General features: G+C 41.7%; 1 protein-coding gene across 1 annotated transcript in view; it reads right to left on the bottom strand.

The window, feature by feature from the left end:
- The window catches only part of LOC122800242 (rhomboid domain-containing protein 3-like), a 158,024-nt gene that overhangs the window by 119,982 nt on the left and 14,996 nt on the right, over positions 1-23,046 (bottom strand). Inside the window, exon 2 of the mRNA XM_044069734.1 lies at positions 21,086-21,193. Coding sequence (XP_043925669.1) covers positions 21,086-21,193 — 108 coding nt within the window. The remainder of the gene's footprint in view (positions 1-21,085; positions 21,194-23,046) is intronic.

Here is a 23,046-nt window from a genome sequence, read left to right on the forward strand (position 1 = left end):
GATAAACTGATGAAGCTGCAAAAATCAGAGGATGACATGAAGAGAAAGTTGGCTGAATATGAGGTTTCTCAGGAAGAAATGTTTCAAAATAGTAGAGAAAACCTGAAATGTTCCGCTGTACAAGAGAAACTGGAAAGAACAGACTATTAATGTTATGAAAGCACAAATAAGCAACTGGACTGGTGTTCCACAGCAGAATTTGTCCACGTGAAAGCAGCCAAGACCTATATTACTAAATATAAAATCATACCAGCAGAAAGAGTTGATCCTTACAAAATTGTGGCAGAAGGACAAAGTATTAAAAACTGGAAAGAGCAGAGTGTTTGCAGAAAATGATTATTCACTGTATACCAGGCAGAACAGAAGCAAATTTATCCTAGAAATCAGGAAGTGTTGAGAGGCAGGTATGAGATTCAGGCTATATCCAGCTATCTTCAAAGTGTTTTTCCTGGAGGATCAAAGTTATTTTTTGACAAAGAACAGGATAAGAAGGAAATAAAAAATGTTTATCCAACAAAAAGTGAGTCAGCAAGCAGAAGGGGACTCTGCTTTCTATTCTTCTGATGGTAAGGTTCATAGAGACGTTGCCAGTGAAACCTTTTCTAATCATCCAATGGAAAATGCTTGAGAGGCAGAAAAAAAAAATCACAGGAGTTGACTAGGATAATCTATGAATCTATAAAAAGGTGAAGAGAAAACATTGTCTGGTGTTGGGAGATTGGGATGAACAGGAATAAGACCAGCAACTCTGAAATTAGTGAATAAATGGAAGACTGTAAAGCATCTTATCACATTTGTTAAACATAGTTTTGCAAGAAAATGTGGCTGTAAATACCGGACTTTTGTTGACTTTGTTAAACTTGTAGTTAGACTATAAAGCATATACCCCACTTTATATCATTAATGTTTAGAAGAACACTAAAAGGGGGAACTAACTCTAAGTAAAACTATTATTGTTTTTATTAATATTTGTATAAAACGTTTAACGATATAAACTGCATGTTGTATACAGTAGAACAGTTTTGTGCAGTATATATTCATGGGTATTTTAAATGTATGGGGAGTCTTTTCAGTGTCTGTTGTATGTGCTAAAGATATTAAAGCAAACAAGAACTTTTTTTAGTTGTAAGAAATATAGGTTTTACAGTATAAAAGAAGAAAGGTTGGACAAAAGCAAGTTTAATGTTCATATGCTGTGATCTTGTGCTGCTGGTGTTGGGGTGGGGTGAAAAAGTACACTGGTTACATTATATATTATACAATGTTACATTATATTATATTATATGTAGAATTAGGATAGTTTCTCTTTTTAATTTACAAGGGTGAATTTCTAGATCACTACATTTGGCTTAAGCTGTAAACAGGTGGTTTTATAAGCATGTAGGCTTTAAAAATAAAACAAAATGATGAAAGCCATGGAAATGTTAAACTTCTTACAGCTGTAAAGATGTTTGCTTGTTTTTTTTTCCACTGGCAAATATTCAGTGGTGTCAAGATGTCTGCAGCTGACGGCAGCTGTGCATTATTTTCTGAGTGAAATTTACAAAGACTCATTGCTGACTATATTTCCATGAAGACAAGCTGTCTTCAGGTGCAAGCAGTTAATTTTGAGAATTCTGAGTAGTCTTTGTTGAAGGAAATGCACAATTTAAAGGGACAATGGCAAGCAGTTAAATGAAAACATTAAGTTTGAAATTCTCTGAAGTGAATAAAAGGTAACAATCTCCCTAGCAGTCTAAGTACTTTAATGCAGTTAATAGAACATTGTACAATGTAGTTTTATTTAAAGATAGTCAGTGTACTTTTTCTCAGAAATAAAAGTTAATGTTTTCTGAACGCATACAAACTGTTTCCCTATCTGCCAGGAGAAGAGATAAGAAAAGAACAAACATCAATCATTGTAAGTGGGAATTAGAAGTTATGTACCTACCATAACGTTCCATGTTAGTTGTCTTCTCTCGCCTTCTTTCTTGCTGGATGGGTTCGGAGCCGATCCTCGGCTCCGACTCGGCACTTGCTTTAGCTTGAGAACTCCTTTTACCAGCTCGAGGCAACCCTATATCCCATGATGCAAGGCGGAACTACCTCAGATCTCGTTTGGTAGCTAACCTACCCTGCTAAGGACTAACCTAACATAATAGGAAACAAGTTCATAAAAAGAGTCCTCATATGAAGGCTCAGGAGGAAAACAACCTGATAGGAACTCTTCAAGATCTGTCCAGGCCAGGGGTAGGAGGGAGGGCCTAAAAGAAGGCGAGAAGACAACTAACATGGAACGTTATGGTAGGTACATAACTTCTAAATGTTAAGTTGTCAATCTCGCCTTCATTCTTGCTGGATGGGACCGCGTGTCCCTAGCACCTGTATCCCGGGTGGCTCAATGGAACAGACTCTTGAGAACTGTGGAACCAAAACTGGCCCTATCTCTGGAGGCCAAGTCCAACTTGTAATGAGAGACAAAGGTATGAGGCGTGGCCCAAGTAGCTGCTGCACAAATAGTATCAATGGGTAGTCTATCCTGAAAGGCTGCAGAAGTGGATAGACTCCTGGTTGAGTGTGCTTTTGGTTTAGAAGATAGCTGCTTGCCTCTGAGAGAGTACACAAAGGAAATGGTGGAAGTCAACCATCTGGATAAGGTCACTTTAGAAACTGGAAGACCTATCCTGTTTTCTGCATAGGAGACAAATAATTGGTCCGATTTTCTGAATTGTTTAGTTCTATGCAAATAGTACCTGAGCTGACGATGGACATCCAAAAATGAAGCTTCTGTTCAGCTCTGTCGGAATAGTTCGGAAGAAGACTGGTAGATCTATAGATTGGTTAATATTGGTTTGAGACACAACTTTGGGGAGAAAGGAAGGGTTCGTTCTTAATGATACCCTGTCCTTATGAAAAACCAAGTAAGGGGAACGAATGCAGAGAGCTTGAATCTCGAAACCCTTCTTGCTGAAGTGACAGCCAGTAAGAATATAGTTTTCCAGGTCAATAACTTCAAAGAACATGAAGCAGACGGTTCAAGGGAGGTAGTATCAAGGATGCCAACATTAAGTTTAGATCCCATTGCGGAGGAGGCTGCTTTATAGGCGGCTTTAGGAGAAAAACTCCTCTCAGAAAGGCCTTGCATAATCTATGAGACATAATGTTATTGTCATGCAAGCCAACATGATACTTGGAAATAGCAGCCAGTTGTACTTTAACTGTAGATGACGAGGATCCTGAATGAAAAACCTCCACCAGGAAATCTAAAACAGAATGTACAGGAGCAGTAAAGGGATCAATATTCCTGGAATTTGCCCAAATAGAAAACGCCGCCACTTGCTAGCATAAACAGTCCTAGTGGACGACTTTAAGGAAGACACTAAGATGTCTCTGACGGAGTCAGAGATCATCGGAAGCCTGGCTAGGGAAGGAAGTGGAGCAACCAAGCAGTGAGGTTGAGAGAATGAATGGTCCGGTGCTGCTGACCCAACTGGTGGATCAAGAGATCCGGAACTGGGTCCAGATGCCAGGGCTGCACCAGAAGGTGACGATGCAGAGACGGAAACCAAATTTGTCGAGGCCAATAAGGGGCAATGAGAATCAACTTGGTTCTCAAAACGGTGGCTTTCTGAATGACTTGTGGAATCAAGGGAAAAGGAGGAAAAGCGTACAGAAGTCCCCGGGGCCAATCCTGGGTTAGAGAGTCTCTCATGGGTTGGCCTGGAAGGGGAAAGAGGGTGAAATAATCGGGGCACTTGTTGTTTTGAGGAGTAGCAAAAAGATCGCAACAAGGAGTGCCCCACTGCAGAAAAATCTGATCCACTACAGATTGATTGAGAGACCACTCATGAGGTATCAGAATGGATCTGCTCAGCCTGTCCGCCAAGAGGTTGGACCTGCCGGGGATGTGCGTTGCTATCAGAAACCGATGAGAGGAGATTGCCCATTGCCAAAGTCTGAGAGCTTCTCGACACAACGGATAGGACCTGGTCCCGCCCTGCTTGTTGATGTACCAGACCACGGACATGTTGTCCGTTTGTACTGCAATAGTCCCCGTGGGAAGAAAGTCGTTGAGGGCCTGCAACGTTAAAAGCACCGCTTTTATCTCCACGACATTTATGTGCAGATGGTATTCTATGGGTTGCCACGTCCCGTGGACCATCCTGCCCTGATAATGCCCCCCCCCACCCGATCAGAGAGGCATCCGTAGTGACTGTGGCAACTGGAGGAGGGGAAACAAAAGGTCGGCCCTGATGAGGAAGAGGGGAAGATATCCACCAATTCAGATGAGTTCTGCACGACTGTGTGACTAAGATTTCGTGCCTCATCGGGAGACTGTGGTACGACCACTGCGTGAATAGCATCCACTGCAGAAGACGCATGTGGAAGCGAGCCAGTGGTAGTAGAACAATGGCCGCAGCCATAAGACCTAGAACCTTCAGTATAAATCTGGCTTTGACCTTGTTGCTCTGCAATAAAATCCGAACAAATTTTTGGATGTCCAGAATTCTTTGATCTGTTAGTCTGGCTAACATTTTGACGGTGTTTAATTCTGCCTATAAAGGTGATAGATTGGCAAGGCAGCAGAGAAGATTTTTCGAAATTTACTGAAATTCCCAAACTCCTGCAAAGCTGTAGAGTGTAGTCTCTGGTCTGAAGAAGCTGACACCTGGTGGTGGCGGAGAGGAGCCAGTCGTCCAAATAAGGAAACACCTGGAATCCTTGACGTCTCAGATGAGCTGTGACCACTGCTATGCATTTGGTGAACACTCTGGGGGATGAAGTGAGGCCAAAGGGCAGGGCTCTGAATTGGTAATGACTGGTCCCTAGCCGAAGCGGAGAAACCTTCTGGAGCGCCTGTGAATCTTTATGTGATAGTACGCGTCCTGAAGGTCTATAGAGCACATCCAGTTGTCCTTGCCCAGAAAGGGCAGAATGGACTGAAGCGTGACCATCCGAATCTTGCCTTCTTGACAAATCTGTTTAGACTGCTCAGGTCTAATATTGGTCTCCAATCTCCCGTCCTTTTGGGGACCAAAAGAATCTCGAGTAGACGCCGGATCCTACCTGGTCTGCCGGCACAGTCTGGACGGCTCTTTTTCTAGGAGCTTTGAAACCTCCTGTTCTGCCAAATCCCTTTGACCGGGTGAGATGTCTGGAAGGGATTGTTGAGGTAGGATACCTTTCAAGGGGATTTTGTAACCCTCGGATATGATCGACTGTACCCACATATCTTGTGATAGGGATTGCCAGGCTACTGGGTACAGCGAAATCCTTCCCCCGTCTGCCTCCAAGGATGGACAGTCGGGCAACACCTCAGGGATGCTGAAAGGGCTTCTCAGGAAGAGACTCCCTGTTGCCCTGGTTCTGAGGACCCTCCTGCCTCTAGGGCGGCGTCTATTGTTGTTACCCCTCTGCCTCTGGGGGTAAACTGACCACGTGTGTCCGTGTAGCTCCTTGGGCTTTGCGGAACCACATCTTCCCCCCCTTCTGACCCTTGGGATATGGTCTAGAAGGAGTGGAAAAATGGACTCCAACGGCAGAAAGAGTTTTACCGTCCTGCTCACACCTGGTCAAGGTATCCTTCACCTGAGGTCCGAACAAAGCCGAACCATCAAAGGGGGTATTGGTGAAGGACGCCTTAAAGGGGTCCGCAAAATTACAAAGCCGCATCCAAGCTTGGCGTCTATGAGCAACTCCTGTGCCTGCGGTCCTGCTCGCTCCATCGGCCGCATAGGATATGAGCCGCATGGAGGAGTTGGATAGGGAATTCAGGATTGCTAGCTGTGAGGCAATCTTTTCTTGAGCCCCAGCAGCAGAAGGATCCTGGACCACTTCACCCAGTTCCTTGAGAATATCTCTTTGAAGCCTGGTAAAGTGACAAAGGTAGTTCAGCGAACGCATAGCAAAGGTCGCTGAAGAAAACATCTGCTTTCCATACCTGTCCATGGTCCTAGAATCCTTGTTAGGAGGATGGACAGGTACTGAAGGATCCACCAGTTCCTTCTTAGTGGCCGCCACCACCATAGCATCCACAGAGACGCCCTTGGAAAGAAACTGTTTGTCCGTAGGGGCTGTGATAAATTTGGATGGTCTCCTGGGGACAGGTTCCACAGAATCTGGAGCCGCCCACGCCTTCTGAGCCACTACCTGCATAAGTGGGTCAAAAGGCGGAGACACCCAGGAGGTGGAGGGTCGGGATCCAAAAGCCTCCAGGTATACCGACTCATCCTCGGAGGGATCAATGGATGGCCAATTCCCCCTCTGTTTGAGGAGCTCAAGGATGTCTGAAAAGGAGACATCCACAGAGGGGGATCGTGGGGAACCCTCCGACTCATCTAAGTCGGTATCCGATGTAGTAGACTCGGGGGAGTCTGTGTGTTTCCTCTTACACGTCCTCTTCCGAGGGGGTTCACCTGCTGGATCAGGAGAAACTTCAGAAGAGGAGGAAATTCCCAATGGGGAAACCTGGGGTGATGGATCCCTGGGCCTGAGAGCAAGAGGCTGGCAAGAGACGTCTACAGGCACTGAAGAGGGAGGAGCTAGAGGGATGGGCCGTTGACCTGGCTCAGAGGCCAGGACACTCCTCATCACCTCAAAGGCTCCCCTCCCCGAGAGGCCGGAATATCCCCGATCCGAGGATACAGGAATTCCCGGCTCCACTGAGAGGGAAGGCTCCGAGGCCGATGTCGGCGCCGAGCTTACCAAAGCCGAAGCCCCGAGAGGGAGAGCGGGGTCGGACAAGGGTCCGATGCCACTAGCCCCCTCGGAGCCGACAAGGGAAACCCAACGACCGGATCCCTCCAAGGAAGGCCTCAAGGAGGAGATCGGAGCCGAGGACGACGGAGCCGAAGGATGTATCGGCTCCGGCACTGAAACAGTCGCTGTCCCGAGAAGCTCTGGCTCCGAACTCTGGTGTGGAGTCGGAGGAGGAAGTTCAAGGGGTGAGACAATAGCCGAAGTCTGTTGAGACGGGCTATGGAGTATTTGGGCCAGTGCCTGCGACTTCAACAGCCTGCTTACCACCCTCTCTAAGTCGTGGTCGGACAGCCTGGAAGATCTCGAAGATCGGCTCCGATGGCTCCGCTCCGACAAAAGAGGAGACCCTGGAGCCGAGTGGATACTCTGCAACGAAGGGGACCGAGATCTCTTTCGGGACAAAGTCATCGGAGCCGAAGTCCCCTGAATTCCAGATGGAGCCGAAGGTTTCTCGGCTCCGATGCTGGATAAGGTGTCAGCTCCAGCCGGAGCCGACAAGGCCACAGTAGACAAGGTGTCGGAACCAGTCGGTGCCGAACCCACTACTTTTGAAGTAGATAGATCAGTTCCAGCCGGAGCCACCGGAGGAGGCTTGGATACTGAAGCCTGAGCCTTCGGTGGCTTAGAAGGTTTCCCAGACCCTGTTTTAGAGGGAGAACCTTCTGGCTTAAGTAAGCCACGGAGGATTAGCTTATTCCTCCGTTCCTGCAGGACTCTCTGGCTAAAAGAGTGACACAAAGCACAGGAGTCCTGCAGGTGCAAAGGCCCCAGGCAGTACACACAAGAAGTGTGACCGTCTGTCAGAGACATTTTCTGACAGCACGAGTCACACTTCTTGAAGCCTGAGACCTTGCCTTCCTTAGACATTATCCTAGGAGGAAGTCACACACAAACCCCAACAAACACACACAATTAATCCGCTAACACACAACACACAGGTAGGGATTAACCAATGGGGTTTAGGCCTAACTAAACTTTTATACTAAAGGAAATAAAAAGTTTTGAAATATAAGGGAATAGGGTGGGCTGTAACACACTACAGACTATAAAAATGGAAACAAGGGGGAAATAAAACCCTAACTAAGCTTTTCTTTTGACAAGAAAATTACTTACCTCAGCTGGCAAAGGAGACCTCTTTCGCTAAGCGGCAAACGAGATCTGAGGTAGTTCCGCCTTGCATCATGGGATATAGGGTTGCCTTGAGCTGGTAAAAGGAGTTCTCAAGCTAAAGCAAGTGCCGAGTCGGAGCCGAGGATCGGCTCCGAACCCATCCAGCAAGAATGAAGGCGAGATTGACAACTTAACATCAAAAGTTGTAGCATGCAATTTAGAATGGGTAACCTCAAATTTAGGTTAGATAATGCCTATATGTGTAGCCATCAATTTGGGGCAATTGTTCTCTTCTGGAGGGTTAAACTTCATGTTTTGAAAATGTACATAATTTTGTGTGCTTCTTCCAGTTAATAGGGGTGTATTGTATTTAGTTTTTTTGTTAGATGGTTTTCATTAAAACAAAAAGTCTTGAAAAATGTGACATAGGTTCAAGTGGAGATGAAAAGAAACAACTATACAAAAGATCAGCCTGACAACAAACATTTGTATATATATATATATATATATATATATATATATATATATATATATATGTGTGTGTGTGTGTGTGTGTGTGTGTGTGTGTGTGTAATAAAAAGCTAAAAATACACTTTCAAAACACTGTCACATATAATAGGTGGGAACAATAACTTTTTATCATGATGGCTGTGTTGTCCATATTATCCTGGAATGTGAATGGCCTTACAGATAAAGATAAAAAGGAAAGAGTGTTGAATTACATTAAGAAATGCAGTGTGCATATAGTGATGCTGCAGGAGAAACATTTGGAAATAAATGAACATGTAAAATTTGATATAAGAAGGATCTCAGAATGAATATCAATGACAGAGGAAAAGGGAATATTTATACTAATTGCTTGGGGGCTCCAATTGTGATATATGAAGGGAAAAAGACCAAAAGCATAGATTTGTGGTAATAGCAGGCTGTTGGCTAGGGAGGAGGATGACACTGGCATGTATTTATATTCCACCAAAACTGCTATTATGGAACTTAAGGAAATGTTGGGAGAAATGATCAGCTTTCAGCAGGGAATATTATTTATAGGTGGGTAGTGAAATTTGATTTGCAATAGTGAGGATGTATCAGGGGGACCTAGAAAGAACAATATAACAAAAGATTGTAGATTTCTGAAGAAATTTATGAAAATATGTGGTATGGAAGATGTGAATTCAGTAGTAGAAACTCAGACAGAATTTACATATTGTTCCCTGAGATACAATAACAGGGCTAGACTAGACAGAAATTATATTTCACAGGAACATGTGCATTTAGTTGAAAGCGTTGACACACATTCAATAACTATTCTTATCATGCACCAATAAAAACTAAGATAAAAATGCAGGGTAATGAAATAAAAGTAAGACACTGTCAGTTTCCCACCTACTTGTTAACAAGAGAGGAATTTAAGGAATGTGTAGTGGAAATTATTCAAGAGTTATTTAGGAAGATAGAAATATCTTCGGATGTTATAACGGTGACTGGCATAAAATGGAGTTTTAAAATAGGATTGAAATACTAGAGAAAGATCTATTGTTAAGAAGTAATAGAAATTACTTGGAGGGGCTGACAGAGGTTAAAGTATTGTAGAATAATCTCACAGAACAAGAGGAAAAGCAAATGTAGAGTGCTAAAGAGAAAATAAGAGAGTTTCTGGATAATATGCACAGGTTTAGAAACTTTGCAGTTAAGCAACTATTTTTTGATAACAACTCCAGAGCACAAATGCTTTTAACACAACTTAGGGAACAAGAAAAATAAATATCCTGTAGAGATTTTGGAGATAGTCTGAATATTTTATGAAAATGTGTATAAAGCACAGAAATGCAGAAATTGAGAAAGAGTACAAATTGAAATATTTATGGAAAACTTAATTATGCCAAGGTTAGAGGTAGATGAGGCTCAACAACAAACAACTAAGACAGGAAGTGATGAGATTAAAAACAATGATGTATACTGGAAAGTCTCCAGTAACTGATGGTATTCCTGTGAAAGTTTGGAAATTAGGAGGGAAGAAAGTAATAAAGATCTGGAAGATTTTATTTAACAGTTTTTAAAAGGAATGGAAGCACCAACATCTTCAAAGAAAGGTGTGGTGGTTGTGTTACCTAAAGATGGCAAAGACACCTCAGACCCAGCTTCATATAGAACCATTTCAATTTTAAACCATGATTATAAAGTAAAGTAAAATGTAAACTACACCCAAAGCTGAAGGTAGCTGGAATACATGCTTCCAATCCAGATTAATAAAATCCAAAAGTTTTTATTGTAGATAAGTGAGGGTATGTTGTTTGATGAAGCAATGTTGATCATTGCGAAAGCGCTCACTTATCTACAATAATAGCTTTGGGATTTTATTCATCTGGATTGGCAGCATGTATTCCAGCTACCTTCAGCTTTGGGTGTGGTTTTCATTTTACTTTACTTGTGTCTACCTCACTTTGGGTGTATTTGGACATGATTATAAAGTGTTTATGTCTATACTAGCTAAAATAATTGCACTCATGTCCCTTATGGACAGAGGTAGCTTATAAATGCCTCACTCTCAATGTCTCATTTAGATACAAGACATTATTATTATTTCAGGAAAACTTGGCTAGGCTTAGAAAGCCTCCCTGGGTCATAGACTAATAACAATCTATGAATTAAAGGTGTTGCCAGAATTGATAGATATGGATCAGTGTGGTTTTGTGGAGGGGAGTCAAACATTTGACAACATTAATAGAACAGTGATGATCCACAGGGAAGCAGAATATAAAATATATCTTAGTTGTTGGTGGGTCTTAATGCAGAGAGGCATTTGACAGAGTAAGCTGGGATTTTATAAGTACGGCTTTGAAAGCATTTACATTCCCTGATATAATAATAACATTAATTAGAAGGATATATGAAAGATCATAGGCAAGAATTAAAGTGGGAGGGTTTCTCTCTGATAAACTGTTTAAACCGATGAATCAAGCAGAAGTGTCTTCTTTCCCCTTTGTTATTTGCTTTATATCTAAAGCCATTGGCAAAGAAAATAAGGGACTTAAAAATTCAAAGATATAATTGGTAAGGCAATCAAGAAAAGTTGGCTTTATTTGCAGATTATATTATTTTGTACTTGCTAAATCTAGAAAAGGACATCTCAATGTTGTGGAACATTTTGAGACCATTTCTAGTCTTTTCAGGATATACAATTAATGAAGATAAAGCAAAGGCTATAGCCATAAATTATGTACCTATACATGAATTGGTTCAGCAATATCCATATTTATGGGGACATGATAAGATGAAGTTTTTAGTAGTATGGATTAATAAAGCTTCTGTTATGGCAGCTAAGCATATGTAGGAAGATAATAAACAAAATATAATGTAAACATTGATAAATTGGAAACTCTTATTATTGTAATGGATAGTAAGGTACAAGCAGTGAACATGTTTTTAGTCCTCTTAGTCTTGTATACAGGTAAAGCATACTTTTATCAACCTGGACTATCATTCAAAGTGGAAAGGGATGATGATGATGAAACAGGGGAAAGCTAAAGAAACAAGGAGAGACTGGGATTTTGGATGCAGGCATTTAAAGAGAATAGCAATAATCATACAGAATATTATATCCATAAAGTAGCAAATAGTATCCTAAAAACTAAGACAACACGGGAATGGAGAAAGGAGATTCTGCCAATAGGGATGACTGCAGTTAGAGATACAGACAATAGGCAAGAGGGGACTGGAATTTATTGGAGAAAACTGGCAAAGGAATAAAGGTATTAGGAGCAAATAACTAGAGAGGGAAATATGATAGCATGGGAAGATGCCAAGAATTTATTTGGACTGCAGGATAGAGATTGCCTTCCCAATTAGGGACTGATATCAGTGTATAGGCAAAAAGAAAGAAATGGGGGGGGGGTCCTAAATGAAAGACCAGCACTGGCAGAGTTTTTAATAGAATCTAGAACAGAAGGTGTCATTAAAAAAGGAATAATTAGTACAGCATATAAAATATTGCACAATAACTATAAGAATTAATCAGAAGAGTCTAGAAAAGATTGGGAAGAATCTGGATAAGCAATTCACAAAGAAACAATGGGAGGATATATGTACATCTCCCAAATATGCAACAGAATCTATAAGATTTAGGATTTTTGCCTGGAAATTTTTACATAGATATTTTTATACCCCAAGCAGACTTCAGAGAATTTTTCCTCAGGCAGACAGCAAATGTTAGAGGTGTGAAGGGGGTGAAAGAGGTAATTGGGAACATATTTTCTGGGATGCAGTGAGTTGGCGAACTTTAAGGATTCCCTGTGGGATGTACTGTTGGAGATGCTAGGTGGGCAGATTGGTCTGGTGAGGGAGATGATTTTTCTGAGCTATGATACAAAATTGGAATTGCTTAGACATGGTAAGGCCTTACTGTTGTCTAATAATGGTGGCTGCCAAAAAAGCAATTACTAGAAAAGGAAATCAAAATATAAACCAACTGTACTGAAAGTAGTGAATATAGTAACATATATAAAACAACTGGAACTGAGATCTATAGAAGAGGGTAAGAGAAAACTAAATAGGAAAAAAATGGAAATTGTGGGAACAATACATACAAGGGAGGAATGAGGTTTAAAAGGCAGTAGAACTTAAATGAGCTATGTGATGTTTGAGTGAGAAAGATTGGTTAGATTATATGTGATGTATAATGTTTGCAGCTGGGAGTGTGTCAGTATGGCTTGTGATATAAAATGCTTGCAACTAGGATTGTATCTGTGTGGTTTGTTTTTGTTTATATAAATGTATGATTGCCTATGTAGGAAGTGATGGTTTAATAAAGATGTTTCTTGTTTAAAAAAGGCAGGAATTGAATAATTTATGTAAAATTCTTGGGTTATATCATATATAGCAATATATGTGAAGTATAATGTTTGCTATGTTAATATAGTTTGATTACCTTTATATGGAAGTAAACTTACCTATGTCACAAGTGATAATTCAATAAAGGTGTCTGAAAAACAAACTGAGGAGAAGTTGTGGAAATATTTAATTAAGTTTTCTGGGAGGGAAAGAGAGTAAGAGTTAAGAGGAATAAGTTGATCCTTCTAATAGAACAAGGTGGTTTAGGTTTACCTGATTTGAATGGATATTTTAGAGCTGCACAATAAAAGCTGATATACATAACACAAGAAGAAGTTATAATTCAAAGTGGAAAGGGATTATGGTGAAGCAAGGGAGGGAGTTCAAGAACTAGAGTGAGAGTGGGATTTTGGATGCATATCCTCAAGGAGAGTAATAATAACCATACAGAATATTATATTCAGAAAGTAGCAGAAAGTATTCTAAGAAGTAAGTCAATATGAGAATGGAAAAAGGAGATTTTGCCAGTAGGGATGACTGCAAGTATTAATATAGAAAATAGGTAAGAGGAGGGCTAGAATTTACTGGAGAAACCTAGTAAAGGAACCAAGATATTGGGAGCAAATAAGTAGGAAAGGAGCAGAATGAGACCAGGAAGACATTTGGGTTTTAGGCTAGAGTCTGCTTTACATACAAGGGCTTGATCTCAGAGTACATGCAAAGAGAAGGGGATAAGGTTTTTTAAGTGAAATACCTACTCTGGTGGAGTTTTAATTGAATCTGGAACAGAAGCAGCAGTTGAAAAAGGGACAATTAGTAGGGCATATAAAATATTGCTTGATAACTTCAAGAATCAATCAGAGGAGGTAAGAAAAGATTGGGAAGAGAAACTGGAAAAGGAATTTACAAGAAAACAATCTCAGGGCATGTGTATGGCACCCAAGTATGCAACTAAGTCCAGAAGGCTTAGGCACTTTGCTTGGAAGTGTTTGTATAGGTATTTTATATCCCAAGCATTCTTCAAAGGATTTTCCTCCAGTAGATAGCAAATGTTGGAGGTGTAATAATTGAAAAAGTAAGCAGTTACCACTGAATGACCAAGAAAAAAAAAACTAGTAACCAGAAGCCACAACCAGGATTTGTCTATAAAATAAAATATATTGTTTATTTATGACCAAACTGATTAAGCGCTTTCATCCTTAACACAAACAGGACTTCATCAGAATCGAAACCATATCACCAGAATGGCCTTTTTATACAAAACCAATTAATTAACCACTTATCCAATTAACCTAGAACAGTGGGAAAAAAATCATTACACAGCATATAATGAAATTCAAGCAAAGTCTGTCTCACACAAAATACAAAGCATAAAACTTTTAACGCTTTCATCCCATTAAAAATTATTCACCCTCATAATTAAAACAGACTGAATAGAAGTATATTCATTTAAACCTGGGTAACAGGTTGCTTGTAATTGTAACTGTCATTTTAATTCTTTGTTTTCCCCGTGGTCGAGTGACATTCAAAGACATGCAGGTAGGTGCGTGCGTGAATGGGTGTGCCTTCTTTGAAGGTTGGGCATCGGGCTGGCAACTCAGCACCGTAAAAAAAAAATCCACTGCCAATCATTAGCAGACCGGAGTACTGCTGTGGCGAGCCCTAACCGGGAAAAGCCAAAAGACATTAGTTTTTAGTTTTCTAGCAACATTTTCGCATCCCCACCCCTTGGATTATAGCTAACTGAGTCAATAATGGCAAAAGAAATCTTAGTAAATGAGGAAGAAACTATTGAATGTTTATACAAGGCATTATTTTCTTTTTTGTTCTTAATATCATAAAGATGTTCATAAATATGTCTATGTAAAGTTCTCTGTTTTACCTATGTAAAAACTTGAACATCCTTCACATAGAGCACTGTACACAACCCATTTAGTTAAACAATTACCTTTTACAAAAAACACCTTTGATGTTGGAGGTGTGATGGAGAAGAAAGATATAACTAGGAACATATGTTATGGGAGTGTAATGAGTTGCCAGATTTTGAAAATTCCCTACAGACAACACTATTGGAAATATTGGATGACCAACAGCTGTAAGTAAGGAACTGATTCTTCTGAGCTGTGATACAGGCTCTGAATGCCTAGACAAAGTAAGGTCTTATTAAGTTTGCTTCTGCTGGCTGTCAAAAAAGCAATTACTAGAAAATGGAAATCAAAGTTTTCACCAACTGTAGTTGAGGTACTGAGTATTGCAAAAGAGATAAAGGAACTGGAAGAAGGGTATTTGGAAAAGGAAGAAACAAATTATGTAGAAGTAAATGGAAACTGTGAGAACAATACATGCATAATAATGTTCAGGAGGAGGAAGAGTGAGGTTTAAGGGAAGGCAGCAATTCAGCAATTTTTGTAATGTTGGACTGATGATAGCAGCAAAGAAAATATATGTGATGTATATTGTATTTAAATGGAAAATGTTAAAATAGTTTTTCTTCTGTTGGATTGTTTGCCTATGTCCTAAATGATAATTTAATAAAGATGTTTAAAAAAAAGATAGGTCTGTTGAGGGCCAAGAATAGTGGTACCATGACTTCCCTGGAACTAGATGTGATGCACTTACTTGTAAGGTGAGCAACATAGAAGGAGTATCTTACTACCTTGGACACATGTTCAAAGGCTAGTTTACTGTCAACTATGGTGCTTAATATTCTCAAGATAAGAGAACATAGATCACAGACTATGAGAAGTGTCAGGGCTAGTCATTCCATGTAAAAATTGTTTTTAGGTGATTTGGTAGTGTTGACTAATGTTGCCAAATGGGCATGAGTATTTGCCAGTGATAAGTGGCTTGAGGACCAGGTCTACTCAGACCTAAGCCAGGAACCCATGCTAACAGTGGGAGGGGTGTATATGCCCCTATTGGCCAGTGTGTGCCCACAGTAAATCCCAGCAGCCCTGTGTCAACAAGCTACTGGCCAGCCAGTGTCCAGTTGCCCAACTCTGGTTACGTGGGATAGCTCTGCTGAGCAAAAGCTGTACATAAAACCAATCAACCTGCCAAACATGAACTAAGAATTGCTACACTCAATGTAGGTTCACTGACAGGACACAGCTTGGAAGTGGATGTCATGATGGTAAGAAGGAGACTGGGCATCCTATGTATCCAAGAAACAAGATGGAAGGGCAGTGTAACCAAACCACTTGGCTTGGGATCCAGAATCTACTACTCAGGAGGTGGACAGACTACAAATGGTATGGGAATTTTGTTGAGGGTAAGACCTCAGAAGACAGTGAAGGATTTCATAGAATTAGTGGCAGACTCATGGTAAGCAGACTTCAGTGTAAAGACAGGGCATTATTCATAATCTCAGCATATGCCCCACAGCAGGGTTGTGAGAGTGAGGAAAAGAGCACATTCATATAACAGTTGCAGGACCTACTGTATAAAGCAGGACAACATGAACTGGTGTTGATAATGGGTGACATGAATGCACATATCAAGATAGACAAAACAGGATATGAGAACTCCCTGGGTCCACATGGGTGAGGCAACAGAAATAAAGAAGAAGAGGCCATTCTTGACATCTGTCTGGTAAATGGCTTGGTGATGGCCTCATGGATCAGCAAGAGAGACAGTTACGAGGTCACATAGAAGAGTCAACAATATGCAGCTCATGTAAGCTTCCTTCTAGTAAGGAAAGGGTGATGGGGTAGAATCAAGGACTGCAGATATCCCCAGAGAAACAGTTATCACACAGCATAAACCATTGGTTGCCACAATCAGCTGCAAGCGGGGGCCAGAGAAAGCTTTAAGGTCAACAGAAACTAGGCTGAAAATCTGGAAGTTGACTGGAGATAAAGCTCAAGAGTTCAAGGAATTAGTCAGGGCTGTAACACCTCAGGAAGAAGGGGAAATAGGTGCAGTTGAAGAAGAAGAAGAATGGCAGCATCTCAAAATAACATGTGTGAAGACTGCAGAACAGGTATGTGGCCAAGCAGCCTGAACCAGGTATGGAAATAAGGTACATAAGGAAAGCTGTTGGTGGAATGCAGAAGTCTAAGAGGTCATCAAAAGAGAGGAGTGCCAGAAGAAGGTGGGAGACAGAAAAGACAGAACACATTAAGAAGGAACACTGGTTGGCTAACAAAGATGTTAAGACAGGAGTTGCAGTAATAAAGAACGAGGCATCAGAGGCACTCTGCCAGCTTAGATAGCACAAAAAACTCTATCAGGTTGCAAGGTAAAGACAGAATGACAAATAAGATAGTCAGACACCATTCAAAAGGGATGTCAACAATAACATACTCACTAGTCCACACAAAATCAAAGGCAGATGTAAGGAGTACTTCCAGCAGCTTCTGAATGAAGAAAACCCCACAGAAGCTGTATTGCCCCGGGCACAGCCTACAGTGAAAGAAGAGTAAAAGCCTACCCTAGAAGAAGTAAGAATAGCACCAAGGAAAATGAAGTCAGGCTCAAATGAGGTCACAGCAGATATGATAACTATAATATGTAAGATAGAGGAGAAATGGCTCTTGAGGGTACTCAAAGCAGTATGGAGAGAAAGGCATATCTTAGATGACAGAAGAATAAGCATACTAGTCCCAGTGCTCAGAAACAAAGAGGTCATTCACAACTGTGGGTAATATAGAGGTATCAAACTCCTGTCACACTGCATGAAATCCTGGAGAGGGTGATTGATAAATAAATGCACAGAATAGTAGAAAATAAGATGGTTGGATAACAAAGAGGGAGATGAGCAGTTTGGATTCATATCAGGAATCACCACAACTGACCCAAAGTTTGCAGTGAGACAGATGGTTAAGACGAAGCTAAAGATGAGGAAAGACTTCAACTGGGCATTCATTGGCATAGTCCCAAGAAAACTGACTTGGACAGTTCTGCAGTGTTTTGAAGTCCCAGAAACATTGGTAGAATTAGTGTGGGCTATGTACAAGGACCCAGTGACTCAAGTACAAACAGCATTCAGTCTCACAGAGGGGCTCTACGTAGGAGGGGTGTGCATCAGGGTTTATCTGTGAGTCCACTGCTGTTCATACTGGTGATAGACTACATTAGCAAACAGGTTGGATGGGACAGATCAGCAATGTTACTGTATGCAGATGATGTGGCATTACAGGCAGAATCTGAGCAAGAACTTCAGCAAAGGATAGAGGAATGGAATGCAACACTGAAGGCACATGAGATGAAACTGAGTACAGATAGACAGTTGTAATGGCAGCAAATGGGAGAAATCAGAAGAAGACGAGATTTGAGATAGAAGGAAAAATAGTAGAACAGGTTAATAGCTTCAGGTATCTGGGAGGGGTAGTTAAGGAGAAGGAAACTCTGAATGAGAAGGTCAAAGCTAGAATCAGAGGGGCTGCAGCAAACAGGTACAAAATGTTAGGGGTAGTGTATGACAGAAGAATGCCAAAGAAGCTGAAAAGTAATTTATACAAATCAGTGGTGTGACAAGTACTACTGTATGGTACAGAAACCTGTGCAGTAAATGTAGAGCAGGTGAGGAAGCTAGAGGTGATGGAGATGAAGCACCTAAGATGGTTGGTAGGATACACACTGTGAGACAGATGAAGAAGACATGAAGATGACATCAAAGCAGAAGCCAGACAGATGAAGACATGAAGATGACATCAAAGCAGAAGCCAAAGTAGCTCAATTGCAGATGAGGTCAAAGAAAACAGATTATGGTGGCTCTGACACATGCAGAAAACAGAAGACAATCTGGTGAAGAAGATTTTGGACAGACAGTAAGTTGACAAAAGGAAACTAGTGCATCCAGCAAAGAGATGTATTGTGTGAGAGAAGACCTGCAACAATTGCAGCATGAGTGTCGCAGAAGGTAGGAAAATGGTATTGAATCAAGAGAGATGGCAACAGCTGACACGACACCCTGACCCATGTAGAAAAATTGGAAAGTGGGGTTGATGATGGTGTACTGAAAATGGCCTAAAGCTAAGTGCAAAAAAAGTGCAGCGTAATAGCATTTGGCAATAAAGCTATTCCCACCTCATATGTTGCATATTGTACTCCCCTTCAGAGAGATATGGTCATAAGAGACCTGGATACTCGTGTGGACAACTCTTTCTCATTTGATCATGTTTCCACCATAGTCATAAAATCCTTCTATCTGGCTGAGATAATTTCCAGGACAATATTCTCAAGATCCAAAGAAGTCATCCTACCACTGTATGCTTCTCTTACTGGACCCATTGTTGAATACAATGCCCCTGTGGTATGCATAAATTGAAGAATGTTCATTCCACTGTAAAGGCCCCAAAGATACCTAACCAAGAAAATTAAAGGCTTTAAATCTTTCAACTATCCTGATAGCCCAGCCCAGATGGCACTTGCAGTTCTCCCTTGAAAGATCTGCTAAGTGCATTTAATACTGGTGGTTTTCTCCTTTCATTATGGAAGGCAGTGCACACACATTTCTGCACAGCACTGAAAGGACAATATTAATAGATTAACACAAAGTGCAGAAGATCTGCTAAGTGTATTTTAAGACTGGTGATTCCCCAACTCACCAAGTGTAAGCATACTTTGCGCTCCTGTTGGACTAATTCAAGTAGTGTCTTCTGTGACTGTACAATCCAATCTAGGAGTGGCAGTCCTTTCCGCATTCTGAGTAGCAGTAGGAAGATGTTGGTTTGGTATCATAGGAATGGATCTTCCTGAGGGCTCTCTTATCCTCTGCTCTCCTTGCCAACATGATTACATACATAGCAAGAGCTTCCTTCCCTTCTTGTTTCCAGGCATTTGTCTGAGGAGAAAGCAGTGAGATTGCACTTGCATATTTCCTTGTAGTGCACTCTGGGTCACCCTTTATACCTGTTTCCAGACTTCAGCTCTACAAAAAGGAGGTCTTTCGGTATTCAGACATCCTTCATATGTGAGACATGACCCAACCAGCATGTATGACTCTGTTTCAGGAAGGTGAACATGGAGGTGGTGCGTATCCTCTCAAGCACTTTGCTGCTGGAGATCTTGTCCTGCCATGAGTTGTCAAGTATGCGCCTATGGCAGCGCATATGGAATACATTGAGCCATAGCTCCTTTTTTGAGTGCAAAGTCCATAATTCACTGGCATACAATAATGTGCTCAAACATAGGCTGTGTGAACCTGCACCTTAGTATGTACAGTGGGCTTATTCTTAGACCATACTCTCTCTTCATCAGCCTTGAAAAAGTTGTGTTAGCTTTTCCAGTGTGCTTTTTGATCTTGCTATCAAGCAACAAGTTGTCAGAGATCGTAGAGCCTATGTACACTAACTCATGGACAACCTCCAGCTCATAGTTGCTCACCCTGATAGATGGCTCATTGCCCACATTTTAACCTATCACCTGGGTCATCTTTAAACTGATTGTGAGGATAGATTCCATACATGCAGCCACAAAATGAGTCATGAGTGACTGATGTTCCTGCTGAGTGAGCAGCAATAGCTGCATCATCAGCAAACAGGAACTTCCTTAGGTGCTCCCTAAGCACCGTGGTCTTTGATCTAAACCTTGGCAGTTTGAAGAGGTGGCTGTCTATTCTGCTTTGGAGAAAGATACCCTCTGTGGTAGTTCTGAAAGCAAATTTCAATAGAACAGAAAAGAAAATACCAAATAACATTGGAGTCAGTGCACACCCCTGCTTCACTCAACTGGGAATTCAAGGAAATTCAGATGTGGATCCATCGTACATAATGGTCCCCTTCATGTTTCATGAAAGACCCTGATAATGCTAAGCAGTGTTGGAGGGCAGCCAATCTTTGAATCACAAACAGACCTTTCCTACTGACAAACACAAATGGCTTAGTCAGATCAATGAAGGCAATATAGGGAGGTTTGTTCTGCTCCCTGCACTTTTCTTGTAGGTGCCTAACAGAGAAAACCATGTCTAAGCAGATCGTTCAGCTCTGAACTCACACTGAAACTCGGGGTAAACTCTCTCTGCATGAATGTGAAGCCTCTTCAGGACATGTGTAAACAGCTTCTCCATGTTACTGAGAAGGGAGATGCCATGATAGTTGTTAAAATAACTTTGTTCATCCTTATTCTTGTATATAGTAACTATGTTAACATCACTCATATCTTGTGGTATACTGCCTTCTCTCCAGCATTGGTAAAGTATTGCATGGAGCTCTGAGATTAGGGTACTTGGCACATTTAAGGATTTCTGAGGGAATACCATCTTTCCTGGGGGGTTTTCCAGAAAAGAGTGCTTTTAACACATCATTGCGTTTCTCCAAGGTGGGCTCAGCAGCAAGTTCAGACATAGTTGTCAGATGCTCGATGGCATTCAGGGCTCTGTCCATAACTACTGTTGCTCTGGCATACAGCTGCAAGTAGTGTTCTACCCAGCATTCCATCTGCTTGCTTCACTCCTTCAAGATCTCACCTGTAGCCAAATTAAGTGGGGTGATTTTCCCTCGTGATGGACTGATAGCTTGCTTGATCCCATCATACATTCTTCTCATGTAACCAATGTCTGCGGCACCTGCTGAATCTTAAAGCAAAATTGAAGCTACTAATCATTTGCACACTGCCAAGCTACCTGCTGCACATGACTCCAAGCACACCAGAGTTCCTGCAAGATCCCCTCATTGGGAGAGGACCTGAATGCAGCCAGTGCCTGTCTTTTTTTCTCAGTCAAGGGTGTCAGCACTTCAGTGTGGACTTCAAACCAATCAGCACACTTGACTGTCTTCTTCCCAGAGATAGACATCGCAGTGTTATTGATGGCATCCCATAGTTTTTCTCATCTCTTGCTGGTGTCAGTGACATTCAGGTGAGGCAAGGCCTCTTTAAGTGCTTGAACAAACTTGCATACTTTTGAAGGGTCATGAGTCTTGCCTATGTCAGTGTGTGGTCTCCCTTCCTTTTTAGAGCAAAAGAACCTTCATAGCTGAATGTTCACCTTACTACACATGAGCAAGTGGTCAGTACCACAGTCTGCACTGTGGTAACTGTGTGTTACCCTGACTACCTGAACTGCTGTATTTGGTGAGGAAGAGGTCAAGCTGATACAGTGTTTTGATTTTGCGTATTGCCATGAAACTTTGTGTTGGGGTATGACACTGAAGAAGGTGTTGGTTATGCAGGGGTCATATTGGGAACAAAGTTCAAGGAGATGCTGTCTGTTTTCATTCATCTTTCCTCTTCTGAACTGTCCCAGACATGATGGCCAGCTGTGATGGTCACTGCCAACTCTGGCAATAAAGTCGCCAAAAATAAATAATGGTTCATGGGAAGGGACCTCACTAATGGTAGCTCTAAGTTCATCATACAACTTGTCCTTGACTTCCCAGGAAGAATTTCAAGTAGGCATGTAGATGATGTAGATGTTGACCATGGCCTCTGGTGTTTGCAGTTGAATTTTCACCAGTCTCTCATTTCCCACATTTGGTGGTATAACTAAGCCAGTGAGGTTATTTCTGTTTCTGAAACCAACACCATGTTCCTTGTTCACTTCTGGAAGCTTCCTATGCCAGAAAAAAGTAAGGTTCTTCTCCCTGAAACATCCAATGGATGACAGCCTTGTTTTTCCTGGAGCACCACAATGTCCATCTGCAAATTGCTCAGCTCATGGTTACTGACTGCCGTCTTTCGAGCATTACTGATGTTCTGTAGATCTTCTGTAAGGCCTTGAGTCATCATCCTTATGTTGCATGTGCCCAGCCTAAAGGCTGTTTTATTTTGTTGCTTTTTTCCAGGTATATGATTAAAGATTCGCCTGTAGGGGGTTTCCATGCCCCAAATATCCAGTGGAGCAAGTGTACCATGGTGAGGTAGCAGCTATTTAGCTTGGGGCTGCACAACATAAGGTGGGTGGTAGCTGCCCAGTGAAATTAAAGGATCTCTTCCACCATCAGAAGCAGCCACTGGCACCTCACTCCATGTCAATTGAGTGTCTTGGCTTATCAATGGTAACTGCTGCTTCCCATGTTGTCTCACCCTCACAAAGTGATGCTGGAGTGTCATCTACAGGGCACAGCCCCGGGCAAGTGAATTTTGAGGAAACAGCTGATGCCCAGCAGCAGGTTTCCACTCTCCATGCCACTGATGTAATCCAAAGGGAAAGGAAAGGCCTGTATAACTTAGCATCAGTGTCACTGCAGGAGCTGCCAGAGTGAAGTTGAGTACAACCTTAAATTGCCTTAGGGGTTCCATTTCTGGATTTTTCCTTGGGGGTTTACTCGTGAAGCCTTCACCATGACTAGGCATTGTCACAAGGCAGCAGAGGTTTTAAGTCAAAGTTGACCCTCTCCTAGGTGGGCTGCCTTCCCAGGCCAATGAGCCCACCTGCCTCAAGCAACTGTTTTTAAGACACCAGCCACCCAGCCTTCACCCGTTCTCCTG

This window comes from Protopterus annectens, chromosome 4.part0, assembly GCF_019279795.1.
Source record: "Protopterus annectens isolate FY-2018-M chromosome 4.part0, PAN1.0, whole genome shotgun sequence".
Classification (NCBI taxonomy): Eukaryota; Metazoa; Chordata; order Ceratodontiformes; family Protopteridae; genus Protopterus; species Protopterus annectens.